This window comes from Lacerta agilis, chromosome 4 (genome assembly GCF_009819535.1).
Source record: "Lacerta agilis isolate rLacAgi1 chromosome 4, rLacAgi1.pri, whole genome shotgun sequence".
In the NCBI taxonomy this organism is placed as follows: Eukaryota; Metazoa; Chordata; class Lepidosauria; order Squamata; family Lacertidae; genus Lacerta; species Lacerta agilis.
The window spans coordinates 23,674,670-23,693,402 of NC_046315.1; the positions used below are offsets into that span (position 1 = coordinate 23,674,670).

General features: G+C 40.6%; 1 protein-coding gene across 3 annotated transcripts in view; it reads left to right on the forward strand.

Annotated features, from left to right (window-relative positions):
* WASF3 (WASP family member 3) overlaps window positions 1-18,733 on the forward strand; it is a 29,051-nt gene that overhangs the window by 433 nt on the left and 9,885 nt on the right. For 2 of the 3 annotated variants that reach the window (XM_033146363.1, XM_033146365.1), the window contains exons 1-3: window positions 155-548; window positions 14,523-14,665; window positions 15,849-15,983. In XM_033146363.1, coding sequence (XP_033002254.1) covers window positions 14,533-14,665; window positions 15,849-15,983 — 268 coding nt within the window. In that variant the 5' untranslated portion in view covers window positions 155-548; window positions 14,523-14,532. Of the gene's footprint in view, window positions 1-154; window positions 549-14,522; window positions 14,666-15,848; window positions 15,984-18,733 lie in introns of those variants that run through there. The other variant, XM_033146364.1, reaches the window with a different exon arrangement.

Here is an 18,733-nt window from a genome sequence, read left to right on the forward strand (position 1 = left end):
AGAGCGCCTTCATAATCCCCCGAGGCTCCCTCCACACACACACGCACGCCCCCGCCTCGCGTGGGTTTAGCCCCTTCATGCGGTGTGAGGGTGACGAGGCTGGCCGACCGGGGTCAGACATGAGCAATACTGTATATCTGTTTCGCGCGGCCGCCGAGTTGTGTCGCCTTGTCTTTCGGGACGGCTGCCCGCTTGATATATACGGCGTAACTCTCAGAAAGAGTTGAGACTCTCCTCCTCCTCCCGCTCCCCTCCTTCCCAGACAAAGTGCTGGGAGGGGAGAGAGGGAGAGGCTGTGCCCCACCATCCCCCTCCCCTCACCCCATATACACATACATTAAGTCGCCCCCGGGGAATTCGTGACCCGCTTTGCTGGCTGCTTTCTCCATTCTGGAACAGGCGGTTGTTTAAAGGGAGAGATTCGCATCATTCTTCAGGCTGTCTTCCTCCCACTCCAGATCGAAGTTCCTTTATTTTGCTTTAAACCGGGCAAAGGGCTCGACCGCTCCATCTGGCTTAAGTGTGCAAATCTCTAGCCCTGAAAGCAGGTAAACCCACAATCGTTAAGATATTTAGTGTTGCTTTCTGTGGGTTTGTCTTTTCTTCTTTTTCTCATTTTAATACAACCAAACTCTAAAGAAATTTACTTAGGGTTTTGGTTTGTGTGAGATTAGGATCCTAGATAATGTTTTTTATTTTGTAAAAAATAGTTTATTGTATTGTGTGTGTTTATTGACTCCGTGTGTGTGTGAGAGAGGGAGAGGGAGAGAAACCTTTGAAATCTAGGTCCCCCTTTAGCTCCCTAAGAAGAGTACACATAATTATGTTAATGTTTTTAAAACTACTCTGTTCTTCCTTTTGTTGGGTGAGTGAGGGGTTGGTGTTTTTAGCTGCCTATCCTGCCTTTGTGCTGAGAAAATGGAGCAAGTGTAGGTTAGCTAGTGGTGCAGCAAAAAGTGAAGAAAAAGTGTTCTCTAAAACTGTCAAATGTTAAGATACCTTGCTATATCAGGATAAAATCCTGATTCATTGGAGAACAAATTTGTTTATGATATCCAGTTATCTGAGTGTGTGACTGAACAACCGTAGTTCACATTTTTTGGAGGTACTATTAAAAACAGACCTATTTAACAGGCACAAAGCATTCTGGGCCAATTCAGACATGATGCCAAACTATGGTTAGGTAAACTTAATCGGTTAAGCATGATGTCTGAATACAATCATGGTTCGTCAGCTGATTGCCAACCACCTTCAGAAACCATGGTTTGGAGTGGTTCACCATCCAAGATGTTAATGGATGTTTGATGCAATGTCTGAATTCACAAACTGAATTCTCTATTTCCTAAGGCTGCTGATCCATAGAGATGGTAGTGAGTTTATGAAGCTATGATGGTGAGTGCTGGGTTGATGGACAGTGAAAGTAAGACAGTAGCTTTCAGCCATGGTTTACGTTCTGAACTGGGTAGTGCAAAAAATGTTTGGTCATCATGTTTGAACTGAGCCAGTGGATTTTTTGTTCCTGGCAGTGTTGGATCACTGGGACTTTAACACTCAACATCTGTATTGCCTTCACTACAATCATTTCAAACACCCAAAGCCAAGGGAATGGTTTACTATGGGATATGTGCAAATCTACCAAAAGTAGACGCACCCTTCTACGAATAAAAAATGGCAAACAACTTTTAACACCTTTAATAGTTAACATATTAATAATACCTTGTATGCTCTCTCCTGTGCTCATCTGTTGCAGTTAGACTCCCGATGGGATGTGCACATTTGATGCTGAAGTACTCAGAAAAATAAATGCTAAGTGTATATGCTTGCCCATTAGTATCAAAAACAGTATGTTGTAGCTGTTGGTGACATCAATAGCAGACAGCACAGATTGATGGTAGAGCTAATGCATGAGCACTGTAGATGGATGAGTGCATCTCCCAAGGCACTGTAACAGATATGCCAACATGATCTGTGGCTGCTTTGACATAGTGAGACATTTCCTTTCAGCAGATTTTACTGTCCTCCTCATGTGCGCTCAAGGAAAAGTAGTTTGAAGTTGGTTAGTCAGCATTTTAGGAAGCTTAAGGAAAGCCATACACAAAGCTATGGAGTAAGGAAGGTATTGATACTTCTGTTTTTTTTCCCAAGTCAGGAAAATGTCATAGAGATGCTGCCTTCCATTTGATTAATAGATCTGTGTGAATAGATGCATTGGCTACTTAGATGGACTCCTTGTTTTGGGGAACATTGTGACCTACTCTCAGATAGAACCTAGAGCAGGGGTCAGCAACCTTTTTCAGCCATGGGCTGGTTCACGGTCCCTCAGACCATGTGGTGGGCTGGACTATATTTTGAAAAAATTATGAACAAATTCTTATGCCCCACAAATAACCCAGAAATGCATTTTAAATAAAAGGACACATTCTACTCATGTAAAAACACGCTGATTCCCGCACCGTCCTTGGGCCGGATTGAGAAAGCGATTGGGCTGCATCCGGCCCACGGACCTTAGGTTGACTACCCCTGACCTAGAGCATTAATTCTAAATATGTAGTAAAGTTTGGGAGCAAATAGTAAGAGTTATTTTTTACTTTCTATAATTAGGAATAATCCTTTGTTAATCATTATGCATTCTTGGCTGTCTCCTGCCTCAGAAAAAATACTTTGGCAATTCCACCTGCCACTGAATGTAATGTGTTTTGACTATACACAATTTTAGCTTTACGCTCTATTCCGGAATGTAACTGCTGCCTAAGTTGAGAGTCGCCTGTACTACATTTATTTTTCAAATTATTTGAACAAAGGTAGGAAATCATAAAGGCTGTTATCAGTGCTAAATGTTCTTGGTTTGTTTAACAAACCCTGATTCAAGAGATCTTAATTCTTTGACTGTGGTAGTAAGAAGGTAAAATATGCAGAATATCATAGAAACTAGTTTCTATACTGTGATTTCAGCTGTCAGGAAACCCCCCTCCCCACGACAGGTAGCATCCCGGGAGAGCTTGCAGTACAGGGAACCACCCCCTTTGTTCACCAGTTCGTCATTCCCCTCCTCAGCAGGAAGCGACCATTCCTCCAGTGGGGAGGGGGAGTTAGAGGCAGGAAGTCTGCGCAGGGGCTGTGAACAGATCGCAGAGCCTGAGCACCAAGGGGGAAGCGGGGAACAGGGACAGTTTCCCGCGCCCCGAGTTCGCAGACAGGAAAGACGTGGAAGGGGGAGGCGGAGGTTCAGGATCCCGCGCCTCTTTTGCTGGACCAAGAACCGGAAGGGTTCATTCCCGGACTCTGCAGAGGGATGAGATGGACGTTTGAACTTTTGCTCCACTGTAAATATCTGCACAATAAAGAACTTAGTTTTTAGAAGTGCTGCGTTCGACTGTTTTCTCATGAGCAACCACTGAACATCCTTACATCAGCTTCGTTGGACTGTTGCCTTATGCTAAGTAAACCATCTTATGTCTAAGGCTGCAGTTCTAAACCCATTTACTAGGGAGTAATTCCCATTGAACTGAATGGGTTTTATTTCTGAGTAGATATATATAGGCATGTGCACCTCAATTTGTTCAAGTTCAGACAATCATCTCTCCCCCCTGCCTGATGTTGTTTTTTAAACCCATTAATGTGTAGTTAAGCTGTTAGAAGAATCACAAAGCTTTTCCTATGGCCACCTAATATGACATCTTTGAAATAATGTGAGCAGTCATCAGTGGCAAGGGTAATTGTTTTAACTTTTGTCTGCTTAGATACCCAAACCTGCTTGAGAATAGATTTGGATGGCAGCTTCAGCAGCACTGATAGCGGGAACACAAAGTGGAATATGGAATAGCAAAAGGAATATGTTTCAGGGCATGGTCAGAATGCATGCAAAGCAATAACAGTACTAAAGCAAAACAAAATAAAAAATAAAACCAACATGGCTACCTACCTGTAACTAGTACTAAAGCAAAACAGTTTTGGTCCTTATCAGTGCTTTGTTAAGTGCACATTCCAGCCAGGCAAAAATACTTAAGGTGTGTATGAAGCAGGGGTGGGGCCTTGGAAGAGGATGTGGCTGAGGAGAGGGTGGGGCCTGAGGAGAATCCAGTGGGCCAGATAATGAGGACTGTATCACCTAAGGTGTTTTTTTTGTTTTTTTTTAGGAAACCACCAAAACTGTTGAGCTTTTTTGAGCTGTTTCTGCTGCTTTTCCCATCACATTTTCATACATTTTTACATCCGAAAATCAGGACATGTCAGGAATTTTCCTGACATATGGCAAGCCTAGTATCGCCACATTTGGCCCCCAGGCCTGAGGTTCCCACTTCTGTACATGCTTGCATGGGGTTAAGTCACACTGAACTTAATGAAATTACTTCTGAATAGATTACACCAGGGGCCAGCAAACTTTTTCAGCAGGGGGCCGGTCCACTGTCTCTCAGACCTTGTGGGGGGCCGGACTATATTTTGAAAAAATATATGAACGAATTCTTATGCCCCACAAATAACCCAGAGATGCATTTTAAATAAAAGCACACATTCTACTCATGTAAAAACACGCTGATTCCCGGACTGTCCGCGGGCCGGATTTAGAAAGCGATTGGGCCGCATCCGGCCCCCGGGCCTTAGTTTGGGGACCCCTGGATTACACGGTTTCTCTGCATTATAGTCCACAAAATATTGTGCCATAAGAATTTTTTTTAAGTCTTATGGTGCTATGTTGCAACAAAAGCAAACATACTGTACATAGTTACTCCACTGAAAATTGATTTGCCTTACCTGTCTTGGCTTATGTTTTTAGGATTTTGGCAACATCTGTTGCAGTGAATGCTAATCAAACAGGTGTTGGAAAACTTTTTGAAGCCTTTATAGATTTCATATCTCAGTGAATATGAATTAAAATAATGGAGCTCTTCATAATAATAAATTATTTGTTATGTTAAATTGATTGGTCCCCCTTTATTCTTGTGGAAAGAGAACCACAGTTCTCATTCATTCTCTTCTCACACTTTAAAATATATCCAGTATAGCCTCATATTGTTTCTATATTCATGAAGTATGATGGGAATGTGAGGCAGAGTATTCTTTGTGTTCCCCCCCTTTTTTGGTATTGCGACCCTAAAGTTCTGTGTGGATTGTTGGTAGTAGATAAATAATCATAATAATTAAATATACAGCTTCTATTCATTTGTGGGACAGTCTCTATTCAAAGTCCTTATGGTTCTCGTGCTTGGTTCTTTTCCATAATTAACTGAAAGAACTTGAACAAAATGCCCATACTGCTGAATAGCCTTTGTGCATATTTGGCTACATCTTAGCTTCACAATTTGTCTTAAGCATGGCCTGCATACAAATAGATCCTTTTGAATACTGCCTTCTGTATTTATTGGGAAGTTCTGCCTTGTGGAAGTGTGAAGTGACACTACACTTCTGAAATACTCTACCAATAACAGTTGAAAATATCACTGACTTTAGGAACCCACAGACTTAACAAATGTGCTCCAATATAAAAATATAGTGCTACAGTGCTCAAAGTGTTGCTTCCCTTAAACTGGCAGTTTTTCTTTACAACTGATGGATAAAACCTGTAAATATCTACACAATGGTCTGATACGTCATTAATAATGGCTTATGATATGTGCATGGTTGTTGCTTCTTATCAATCTAGAACTGACAATCATTTAGTTCTATATTGTTGATTAACATCCAATATTAAATACTGTGCTATAGCAACGAAAGTGAAAAATGTGTATGTAAAAGTACTTTACTACACTTTAGTCACTTTTATAGCTGTCTCCCCACTGTGTCTTGAGCTGTGGTGGGAATAATGGCTAACATTTCTCTGTAACCTTGATAGTATTGATTAATCTTGCATCCTTATATTGCTCTTAACTGAGTTAACACGTATGGACCTTCATCCATAATAGAAATCTTTGAAAAGATTGAGTTGCAAAGCATTTGGCCCTGAAAAATGCTTATGCATTAGCTTTGAAACGTGATCTTAGGAGTTAGGCTAATACGAATACTAGTGGTGAAGACTAAACAAATGAATGAGTGCTATCCAGTATTTAGTAAATAAAAGATTGTGACTTCTATTAATAAGCTAGCAAATCAATTTTTTATTAAAAAAAAATCTTTAAAAAGTTTTAAGTTGCAAAGTAGATTTAATATTTGATGCTTAAAATATATTAAAAAATGATATATCCAGTTTCTTTGCAGGCAGTTGAGTAAGGAGGACACAGAATACAAATAATATGTTCAATAATGTTCAATTTCCTTGTTGAGTCATGTGCATAGTTTCTGCCCTTCAGTTTTACAGTAGTTTATGGTAGCATGTAAGTAACAAAGAAAGGCACCTCTGTTAAAAAAGAGCTTTGTTTCCAATTGTTCCTTAGTAGTGGGGGAGAGGGAAATCTGAGTGTGTTTACTATGCAGACCTGCTACTTTCTTTATGGAACCAAAATGCACCTTCTTTCTCCTCTGAGAGTAGGTTGTATTGATTCTGCATCAGGATGTGTAGTTTCAATGCATTAGTGGGTGAGTTGTCTGTTTTCTTTTTGATTGTGGTTTTCTCCCCCACCCCATTTATTTTGCCCTTTCAAGCCACCTTCTCCCACACAAAAATCAGTTTATGTACCAACAGGATCTCCCTTACGTTGTGGACTGTTTGAAAAATCTTTAGTTTCTTAAGTTGCGTTTTTTAAAAAAATAATTGTTTCTTCTTTGTATGAATTTACGTGGTCTTGAACGGAAGAGAATTCAAAACATTACTGTTACATGTATACATTCCATTTGACCTCAGCCAGCAATATACATACTTTATGCAACTGCAAATTATTGTTCTTGGAGCAAAGTTCAGTGTGCATTTTCTTTTAAAAACAGTGGTTGTTGGGAACATCTATATTGTCTGCCACAACCATTGCATTTTTGTCATGTGGGAAATTTTCTCTTCAAAACATGTTGCAGCCAAGTGTTAAGTGTTTTGCAAGCACAACTTGAATTTAGAAACAGAATATAGCCCTTGTCTATCTTCTAGAGAGAATAAATCAAACTATGAAGCATTTTGTTGCTGTGTCAGGGGATCCAGGAACAGTGACCTTTGTATTTGGAGCTGTAGATGCTCAGAATTCCCATTGTCAGCATCTTTGACTGGAAAGCAATAAAAGGCTTATGGTATCCAAATAGAATATAAATACCAGAAGACTGAACTTCTGTCCATACTTTGGCAATGGGCCAGTAACACTCTGTTTTTTGGGGTTCTTTGCAGTTGCACATATGATTTGAGCCTTTGTTGACCAAAGGCTAGCCTTTCTGAATAGTTCTAGAACTTAGCTGATTTCCTCTCCTTGTTGGTGAACTTCGTTGCTAATTCCGTGAATTAAGCCAGCATCTTCTTGCTCGGACCATATCATAAGGATTGCAGTTAAGAACTCCCTACTCTGACATGTCTCTGCCACTGGCTGTGATGGACTGGGATGTGTTATCTGTCTTCCTTCCATATATAGAAGGATGGAATGTATTGTGCCCTCTGTTCTTTATAGTTGTAAGCAAATGCTGCCAGATAGTTACTGCCTGTTGTTAATAATCAGTTATAATATTGATTATTTTAAGGCATTTTTGTTAATAACAAAAACCTCCAGAGGACAAAGCTATGCTTATGTAATGACCTCTCCACACCAACTTTTTTTTAGCTTCTCACCACAATCACTACCAAGCTGTCCTTTCAGCCCACTGTTTTTGTTGTCCTGTGTTGTTTTTTCTTGTCTCTGCACCTGCTACAATATTTATTGTTTCATGCTAGCTGAGAACCACATTCCTTGATGATTAAGCAACTACATTTTTGTTTTTGTTGCTTTCTTCTTAATCTCTGGCATTTTTTTATCCACTTGGCCTCTAAGTTGTTGATCTTTCTGAACATTTCATATACAGTGGTACCTTGCAAGACGAATGCCTCGCTAGACGAAAAACTCGCTAGACGAAAGGCATTCGCTAATGAAAGGGTGACTCACAAGACGAATTTCCCTATGGCCGTGACTATGGCCGGTTTTTGGTCAAACCGCGCTTCCTCTGACCGTGCTTCGCAAGACGAAATTTCCGCTATACGACAGCACTCGTGGAACGAATTAATTTCGTCTTGCGAGGCACCACTGTATATATGAAGAACCCTTCTGGATCAGACTGAACATCCATCTTGTCAAATGTCCTGTTTCCCACGTTGTCCAAACAGATGCCTATGGGAAGCCAGGATGTTTGAGGTGTAAGTTAAGTATCAACAAAATCACTATCAAAATAGTTTTATGCTATTGAAATGCCCAATAAAATACAAATAAAAATCAATATGAACATTTAATGTGATGAAGCACACTGCGGACCACCTGAATGAAACTTGCAGGGTGGTCTGTGGCTAAAGTTGAGAACCCCTGAAATAGGCTATTCTCGCTAGAGCATTAGTGGATAATTTAGTTAAAACTGTGCATATTTTCCTTAATTATTTCATGCTTGTGCAACTAGGATAGATGAATATGTCAGTTTCAGAGTCTTTCAGTTTGTGTTTCATTTTTCCAATCTTAAGTTTGGTTGTCCACTTTTTTCACATCAGTTTTTGAATTTTGGGAAGGAAAGTTTTCATGAAAATTCATTAGCATTTTAGGGCAAAATATGCCTAATATACTAAATTTTGTATGTACCATATTTTTTGCATAGTAAACACATTTTTGTGAAGCGGTTTGCCATGATAGCATTTTTGTGTTCTTTTCACCATTACAGTTGTACCTCTGGTTTCGATTGCTTCAGGTTGCGTTTGTCATGGGATATAAACACACCGAACCTGGAAGTACCGGAATGGGTTACTTCCGGGTTCGGCAATTCGCGCATGCGCAATGCGCAAAATGACGTCACACACATGCGCAGAAGCGCCAAATCGCATCACGCACATGCGCAGTCGCGGCGCTTCAGGTTGCGGACCTTTCAGGTTGCGAACGGGGCTCCGGAACGGATCCCGTTCGCAACCAGAGGTACCACTGTATATGCATTTCTATTTATGCTTTACCCTAGTATATGCATTTTTGCATACATTACTTGGTTGGAGACCAGCATTGCAAAATTTGGAAAAGTGTGAATTTTGAAGGATGGCTGTAGTTTGCCTTTAAATACTAACTGAATAAAATTTCTTCTCCATCCCTGTGTGCAGCCACTGGAGCTAGAGCATTGCTCCATCTTGCTAGGAATATAGGAACCAGCCTAAGATCTATGTGCTGTATACTCCCACTCCTGTCCTAATTTGTGATCAAGGGAAACGTTTGTGCTGACTTTAACTGCAGTTAGCTTTTGATTCTCCTTAACCCAAGGTTTAAAACATTTAAGAAAGTTATTGTTTTTTATTTTTGGTTTATTTTTTTAAAAAGGCTTGACTCCCATTCAAAGGCAGCACCTGCACGCTGCCACTGTCAAAATGTATCAGGGGCAGGGTTGAGTTGGATGGTAAGTTAGTGGGTGACAGAATTCCACTCTGCATACGGGGCAGCATATGTCTGCTTTCTTGCATTGTCAGCAGCAGTAGCCTACTTTTAATAGAACTTTTGTCTTAAAAGGTTATTAAGTTTAACATGACTATTTGTATTTGAACATTTTCAAACTCCCTCCAGGCACCAAATATAATGTAGTAAGTGCATTGCAGGAGTCATAACAATAGCAGCATAAAGTTTGAATGCTCAGCTGCCCTGAGCCCGCTTCTGGCCAGGGAGGGCGGGGTATAAATAAAATTTTTTTTTTATTATTATTATTATTATTATTATTATTATTATTATCTGAGTTTCATATCTACAGGCAACTCTTCATGATACAGAATGTGTGAGGAAAGGTCTAGATTTATGTACTCAGTCTGAAGTTCTTTAATAATGGCTCAGTTCACATGACTTGCTAAGCCAAACCTTGACTTGACAACAGTATGTGAATGTGTGGGTTCCTGGAGGTCCTCCTGGACGATTTTGTGGAGATAAGAATGGAGGTCACAGTCACTTTGCTCCTTTCTGGTCCTTTTTACTTCTACAGTTTTCTTATCAGGTATTGCCTTAGTTATCTTTAGTTTTATTAGTTCTGTTCAACATTGCTAGAAAAGCTGTTGTATTCAAGTTCTAAGGAATGGGGTAGGTGCAGGGGTATAGTGCATTTGTTTCATTTGCTTTGTTGCTGATGTGGACACACACAAATTCTCATTTCTATTAAGCAACATGAGTACCATAATGAAACACTGATTACAGTTGTACAGCTCTTGTTTATAGTTTGTCATTATTTTGATCAGGGGGAAAAGAGAAATGAATGTTTTGTTCCCCATTCCTCCTCCATGTTTTTAGGGTCTGTTACTTATTTCCTCTGTTGCCTGTCAAGCTTGGGCAAGAGCAGTGATTATTTGCTATTCCAAGTGATTTTTCTGGGAAGAGGGGGTACTCATTCTTTTTCAGTTAGGCCAATTATAGTTTTCGTATCTTATTATTTAGATTTGTTGTACATAATGGAAAAATTGGTGCAGTAGTCTTTCAGAACCGAAGAGAAAATAGCATTGAGAGGTCTGTTATTTTCTAGAACAGTAAGTGAACCTTAACAAATGCTGAATATCCACAAGATTTATGGTTTTGTAAGGATGACAAACTATTCCGAGCATGTTTGATTTGAAAAGTGCAACTTCTCTGTCACCCCAGTATCTCTTTTCCATCCCACTCCTGCCAAAGTAGCAGAGTGAACTACAGTTTGATTTGAAAGTTTGACTTTGGTACCATCATTTGTGAAAAATGTTTTTTGTTGCAGTCTGAAGATCTGTATACCTCGTCCCCACTCATGGTCCAAAAGCATGTGACACACTAAGCTTTGTGCTGGCTGGGAGCCTGTTTGGAAGCCCCACGTACCCTACCAGAGATTCTGTGAAAGAAAGGAAACACACACACACACACACTCCATTATAAAGGAACCTAAGGAAACCAGGAATGAGAGCAACAATACTGACTACACATAGGCTAGTAATTTCCATCAACAGCCACTTGTGCCACATCTTATAATGTTTCCAAGGCTCCCTCATTCCACAGATGAATTTTGGGTTGGTGGGATTATAGTGGGATGGGGATGGGAAAGCCCATGAACTCATTATTATTTTGGCTACATCCCAGTATTTCATGCTGATGACCTTGAAATGAGTAAGATTGGTACGCTTAGCTTGGCATCTTTATCAGAAATGCACTGCTTTGGGTTAGACTAATGCCCTTTCCCCCCTTTAAACCAACACTAGTAGTTGTACCTTTCAGTTATTTCTAGAAAAAAAACATGTACCAGCTTCTCATAGAATCATATCATGTGAATTCTAAAATGGGCTTTTGCAGAGATATACATGATTATGCATTATACAGTGGTACCTCGGGTTACAGACGCTTCAGGTTACATACTCCGCTAACCCAGAAATAGTACCTCGGGTTAAGAACTTTGCTCTAGAATGAGAACAGAAATCGTGTGGTGGTGGCATGGCGGCAGCAGGATGCCCCATTAGCTAAAGTGGTACCTCAGGTTAAGAACAGTTTCAGGTTAAGAACGGACCTCCAGAACAAATTAAGTTCTCAACCTGAGGTACCACTGTAGTGGGTCTTTTCCATCCAAAGTAAGGCACTTTAAAATCCTAATGATTTCAGTTGAAGAACTAAGTGTTTCTTGTTGAAACCAATGGTACATAAAAGTGACTGGCAGGATTGTCCCAATTTATTTTATATAGAATTCACAACAATTTGTGAAGGTGTTATTTATGCAATCTGGGTTACTAACTTTTATTCCAAAGATCATTTAAGAGTTTCAAGTGGCATAGGATATATTCTGCCTCCTGCCTTGTCCCTCATATGCATTGAGAGCCATCTGGAAGATAAATACATGCAGATGAGCAGCCTTTACAGTTAAGAACTGGATTAACTTGTTAGCACATTTTGTTAATTCTGCAATCTGATCATGTAAGAGAACAACAATACAAAACTATGTTTATATATTGAGGCTGGGCAGTTGAATAGTTAGCTACCTGCATATTCAAGATTCCATATAGGAGTGGAGGAAAATTGTAAAATGATAAAATACTGTTTTATTTCTCTACTAGCTTTCCTTTGAAGTCAGGCTATGTCCAGATGATTCAATTGAGAGGATTTCCTCCCTCAATTTATAGCTAGTTTTGTTAAAGCTGCTTTGGTATTATTTGATTTCATCCAGGTAGCCATGCCAGTTGGGGTTAATGGGAGTTGTAGTTCAAAACATCTGGGGAGCATTAGGTTGGGGAAAAGTAGGATAGGTAATACTACTGGTTCTCTGTGAAAATAAACACACATGCCCTCATTATTCATTGTTTACCTCTACATCTGAAAGTGTGAGATGAACTATATATATGAATTATTTGTACATTCTTCCTTAGAAGGGGAGAAGATAAGGTTGTGTGCACATTTGTTGCACATTATGTGCAGGCATAGGGACACGGGTTGTGCTGTGGGTTAAACCACAGAGTCTAGGGCTTGCTGATCAGAAGGTCGGCAGTTCGAATCCCCGCAATGGGGTGAGCTCCCGTTGCTCGGTCCCAGCTCCTGCTAACCTAGCAGTTCGAAAGCACGTCAAAGTGCAAGTAGATAAATAGGTACCGCCCCGGCGGGAAGGTAAACGGCGTTTCGGTGCGCTGCTCTGGTTCGACAGAAGCAGCTTAGTCATGCTGGCCACATGACCTGGAAGCTGTACGCCGGCTCCCTCGGCCAATAAAGTGAGATGAGCACTGCAACCCCAGAGTCGTCCGCGACTGGACCTAATGGTCAGGGGTCCCTTTACCTTTACGTGCAGGCATGCTAGAGGCACAGTAACCTTTTCTAATGTACACAGGCTGTAGAGAGGACCTGCCCCAGTGACTGTGAACTAGCTTTATATGCAAAGCTGACTGGTAAGATTGTTTCATTAAATAGGCAGTAGGTATTTAAGAACCGTTGTTCAAATCCTGGCTGAATCTGACACTAGCAGATGCTCATCTTGATCCTATGCTTGTTACAAAGATAAGTTTCACTTGAAATCAAAGGAACTTTGCAATGTGTTTACATTATATCTGGTTGGCATCTATCTGTTTCAGGAGATAATGGAAGAGTGTGCCTTCAGGGGTAAATTAAAACCATTGGAGAGTTACAGTGCCTGCTGTGGCTGTAGAGACATGATTTGTTGCAGCTGGAGGAGATGAAGGTGTCTGGTTGTGCTGATGCAAGTGTACCATGTTGTTTCTTCTTTCTGCACTCCTCCCAGCGGTCATTCCTTCTCTGGTCACTGTTGTGGATACATGACCTGACTGATTGTCTCCAGGTGTTGCGGTGGTCTTGCAAGAGATTTCCACGTGGCAGGGTTAATTTTGTTAGCCTTCATGTCATGTTTGCAGATGTCATTATTATGCAGAGTTGGTCTGCCAGCTCCCTGTAGAGTACCGGTATATCCTTGGTGATTTTGCCATCTTCCATTCTGTGGACATGACCAAGCCAGCGTAGACGTTGCTGGGACAGGAGGGCGAACATGCTGGGAATGTGGGTACATTATATCTGGATAATGTGTACATTATAGTCTAGCTAAGGAATTCATTTACAAACAGCACTACTGGATCCGACCAAAGGTTCACTATTTATTCATATCCCAACTTTCCTACACAAGGAGATAAAACAATTAAAACATCTTGAACAATTCCAATACAGATGCAGACTTAAAAGATCTTTCCTTAAAAGTCTTGTTGGAAAAGGAAAGTCTTCTGCAGGCACCAAAGAAACAATAGACAAAAGCTGTCTAATATCAAACAGAAGAGAACTTCAAAAGCATTCAATCTAGTCCCACATCTGTTTTCCACAGTGACCAGCCAGATGCTTCTGGGAAGCCCACTAGCAGGGCTTATAAAAGCAATGGTTCTGCCTTGTTACTTCTTCCCAGCAACTGACTCTAAACCTGGAGGTTCTGTTTAGGTATGACAAAATCCATTGGCTTTTATTTTAACACTTTCTGCTGTTGCTTTCTTAATAAATGAAAGGTAAATACATTGAAAAGGAAGTAGGACAACTCCTGCACATGTCCTATCCAATACTTAATTTACAAAACATATTTAAAAAATATTTAGGGACTTATTTGCTATGAGAATCTTTGTTTCTAGTCTAGTATTTGTCTTCAGAGGAATGATAGTGGTTTATATTTGTCTTGGGCTTTCTCCTGAGAATTTAGTGATAGGCAGCAATCCCAAACACCTAGGTGGTGGTTATGTTAGATTGAGCAGAGGCATCCATTCTGCCTGTCAAATGGGCTGGACACCAGCAGAACTCAGTGAAAGACCCCGAAACAAGGCCTTGTGGCTGCAGGACTGAGCCATCCCTTTTTCTTCCCTGCCTGGTAATAGTATTCAAACACCATGAGTATTCAAGCCATGCTGTATTCTTCTCATACTGCAATGACAGCTGCTGCCCTTTATAAAAAATGTTTTGGGGAGTATGGTGGTGGGGTGAGACTAATGTTTTATTCTTTTGTTTTGGCAGACACTGAATCATGCCGTTAGTCAAAAGGAACATTGAACCTCGACACCTCTGCAGAGGAGCTCTGCCTGAGGGAATTACTAGTGAATTAGAATGTGTAACCAATAGTACTCTTGCTGCTATCATACGCCAGCTAAGCAGCCTAAGTAAGTAACTGGATGGCTTTTAAAATATGTTTTTTTTTCTCTTTTTATGGGAAACTTGAAGAGTATACACAATTTTGAAGCTGGTTTAAGTGGCATAATGGCTTTGGGTTTAGCAGTCTCAGCACCTTTGCATGTGAATAATCAAAATAAGTAAAATCAATGCCCTGCCACCTTGACTTCATATCCTATATGGCCTTGTGTCCAGTGTTTCCCTCTTTCTTTTACCTTCCTTTGTACCTGTTCTAAGGCTATGGAGTGTAGAGCAGTCTTTTATGGATTTTTGAAGCTTTGGCCATGTGGATCCACCCCCTCTTCCCAAATGCTTGTTTCCTTTGGGTATCTAAAGATTTGGAGCCAGCACTGGCCCAACCATTAGGCAAAGAGAAGCCATTAATTCATTACACATGCCATATGTAGTATATGGAATTGTTGTTGTTGTTGTTCAGTCGTTCAGTCGTGTCCGACTCTTCGTGACCCCATGGACCAGAGCACGCCAGGCATGCCTATCCTCCACTGCCTCCCGCAGTTTGGCCAAACTCATGTTAGTAGCTTCGTGAACACTGTCCAACCATCTCATCCTATGTCGTCCCCTTCTCCTTGTGCCCTCCATCTTTCCCAACATCAGGGTCTTTTCCAGGGAGTCTTCCCTTCTCATGAGGTGGCCAAAGTACTGGAGCCTCAACTTCAGGATGTGTCCTTCTAGTATATGGAATTACGTTTATAATATTCATTTACTGAGGGTAGCAACCGCCTGTTGCTCCTGGGCCATTCCTCTCTGTGGGATATCACAGACCTGTAATATACCCCCTAAACTAGTCTGCTGCTCTCAGGTTCACTGCAAGGAGAGGACACTATACTGTTGCCAGTGCTGAAGTAAGATTCAATTGGGGAATGGTAACTTGTCCTTTACCCCAGGCAGCAAAAGCTGTTGGGCTGGCCCTGCTTATACCTGCTCTGATGGTGTGTTGCATTCCTGTGTGTAGGATTGTGTCTGAAAAGAGCAGTTTTCAGTCACATTGGATAAATGTGGGAATTCTGTGCTTGTCAACTTGCATAAAGCACCAGAAGCATAGTGAAAACTCTCTGAAGAAACTTTGTACTGTTTCTGTGTGCAAATACATGTGCATAGTGTGGGTCGTGGTGATTAAAACACCTGGGGAGATGTTGTCTTCTTTCTCTATAGGCAAACATGCTGAAGACATATTTGGTGAGTTGTTTAATGAGGCCAACAACTTCTACATCAGGGCAAATTCCCTTCAAGACAGAATTGACCGCCTTGCTGTCAAAGTCACCCAGCTGGATTCAACTGTGGAAGAAGGTAGGTAATTGTATTTGAGCATTGAGCCAGAAGTGATATTGACAAGAGCACAGTAATTAATTCCACAGCAATCACTACTTTTTCATTTGGAGTTGGTATTGAGTGATATTTCATCTTGGTGGTTTTTTTTTAAGGTAGCAGCTTTGAGAGGGGAGAATCTGTGGTGGTTTGCAGGGGAAAAAGGGGGAAGAAGAGGAAAATACTTTAGAACCACTTAATATTTGCCACTAGAAGTTCATGCCCTTATCTCTCTTTGCAGGAGTCCTACTTTTAATTGGATCTATTGCTTGAGTATGTTTCATGTATTATTAATTTGCAGTAGATAGATGAACATGAGCAATGCCCATCTCAAACCTCTTATTCCAGAAGAGTAATAGATACATATCACCACTGTAGGATAAACTGTTGTCCAAGAAAACTGATCTTTTTGTATTTTATAACCGGATTGTTAGAACACTGGATGCAGTCTACACTGTTGTGTGCTGATACAGCCCTTTGATTTTATTGGGCCTGGGTTACTTCTCAAGATTCAGTGGCTGTGTCATGGAGATAAATTGTGTATCAGTATCAATTGCTAGAGTCTCCATGGACAGAGGCAGCATGCCTCTGAATACCAGTTGCTGGAAACCACAGAAGGGGAGAATACTCTCGTGCTCAGGTCCTGCTTGTGGGTTTCATACAAGCATTTGGTTGGCTGCTGTGAGAACAGGATGCTGGACAAGATGGGCCATTGGCCTGATCCAGCAGACTCTTCTTAAGCTTGTCATGTAGAGCCACTGCCTCACAATTGCAATTTCAGGTACCTTTGGTAATTCCTTTCATAACTTATTTCTATGTGTTCACTCGCTGTATGTTGGAGGGAATGGGATTCCACCACTGACTGTGCCTACAACTTCCACACAAAGAGCTCAAGAAGCGCTTACACATGTTGGATCCAAGGCCAATGGGGCATGGTAGTGATTGATGAGTGTGGGGCCACCAGCATAATACTATTCCCTCCTCGCATAAAATGAATGTGTTGAGGATGAGATATGAAAGGGGTTAGAGCAGCAGCACTACTACCTATGGAACAAAGCACTAATTTATGACCATAATTGTAGCTAGTTTATGACTACATTATATTTTGAGAAGGACTGTAGCTCCGTGGTAGAGCATGAGCTTTGGATGCAGGTCTCAAGTTCAATCCTCAGCATGTCTAGGTGGGTCTGAAAGTGACACCTGGCTAAATTCCTGGAAAACCGCTGCCAGTCAGTATAGAACAGTGTTTTTCAAGCACTGTTCCACGGCACACTAGTGTGTCGCGGGAAAAATTGAAAAATTACTTTATATATAGTCAATATAGGCACAGAGTTAAAAAAATTTAACATTTTCTAATGGTGGTGTGCCTCGTGATTTTTTTCATGAAACAAGTGTGCCTTTGCCCAAAAAAGGTTGAAAAACACTGGTATAGAAAATACTAAGCTTGAGGACCAATGGTCTGACTTGGTATAAGGCAACTTCCTATGTTCCTGTTTTCATCAGTGTCTTCAGTCTTAATGCAACATCTGAAGTTCTAATACTTCACTGAATACAGAATGACTGCTTATATCTTTGCTTGCTTGTGTATACTTACAAAAGGAATGCCTAGTTGTGTTCATTGAGGATGTCATTCTAGACAACTGAAGACATTTACAGGAGCAGAAGTTTTGTCATTTGTCTAGGACGGCAGTTACAGAAGCTACATATGCTCTTTGGATTGTTGGCAGAAGCTGCATAGAAATGAAATTTAGAAGCCTTACTTTCACATTCTGCTTCTGAAAATTGATTCATAGGCAATATAACCCTTTAAAAAGCTTAAATAATAGATTGCATAATTTGTAAATCTAGTGTTGAATACACATTCTAATCAAATATGCAGAAGTATAATGCATTTATTTGAAGCTGGTTTCATTGATTGATATATTTTGTAATTAAAAGCTGGTGTGTGTTGCATTTTAAGCCAGGTAGCATATTATGTTACAATATAGGTCCACAAATGTAGTGTCCATGGGGTCCCTAATGTGACACCTTCCAGGGTTTCTGCCCCTCCCAAATTTGTAAAAGAATTGAGGGTTTTTTTGGGAGAGGTTGCCTATTTTGTGGACAGTGTTGCATTTTTTTTGTCTCTTTTTTTGGAGTGGCATAGGTACCGTATATACCGGCGTATAAGACGACTGGGCGTATAAGACGACCCCCAATTTTCCCAGTTAAAATATAGAGTTTGAGATATACTCGACCACAGATTTTCCACCCGGCGTATAAGACGACCCCCAACTTTTGAGATGATTTTCCTGGATTAAAAAGTAGTCTTATACGCCAGAATATACTGTATGTTGCCTGCTTTATTTTCAGCTGGGGTAGGAGTTGTTCTGAACAAGACCAGTTTTCTTCTGTGAAAAGGGTATTTTGTTGCCCAAAACAGTTTTTATATTTCCAAATCTGCTCCAAAAGTTTGATGTCAGGTTGGTGTTATAACAACAACTTACAGTTGAGGTTAAAGGTACTTATGTCCTATGGATACACAATTTGAACTGATTTCTGTGATAAATAAAATACAACTGTTTGCAACCAAATAACCCAAAACACTAGTTGTGCAGCTCACATGCATTTTGCAGTATGTATTTATATCCGTTAGGGAAGCAACTGTGAAATTAAGGTTTTCTGCTTGGCTTTTTCCTCACATGTATGGATGCTAGGCAAAGGTCATTTACCTGAAGACTAATTTTTCAGAA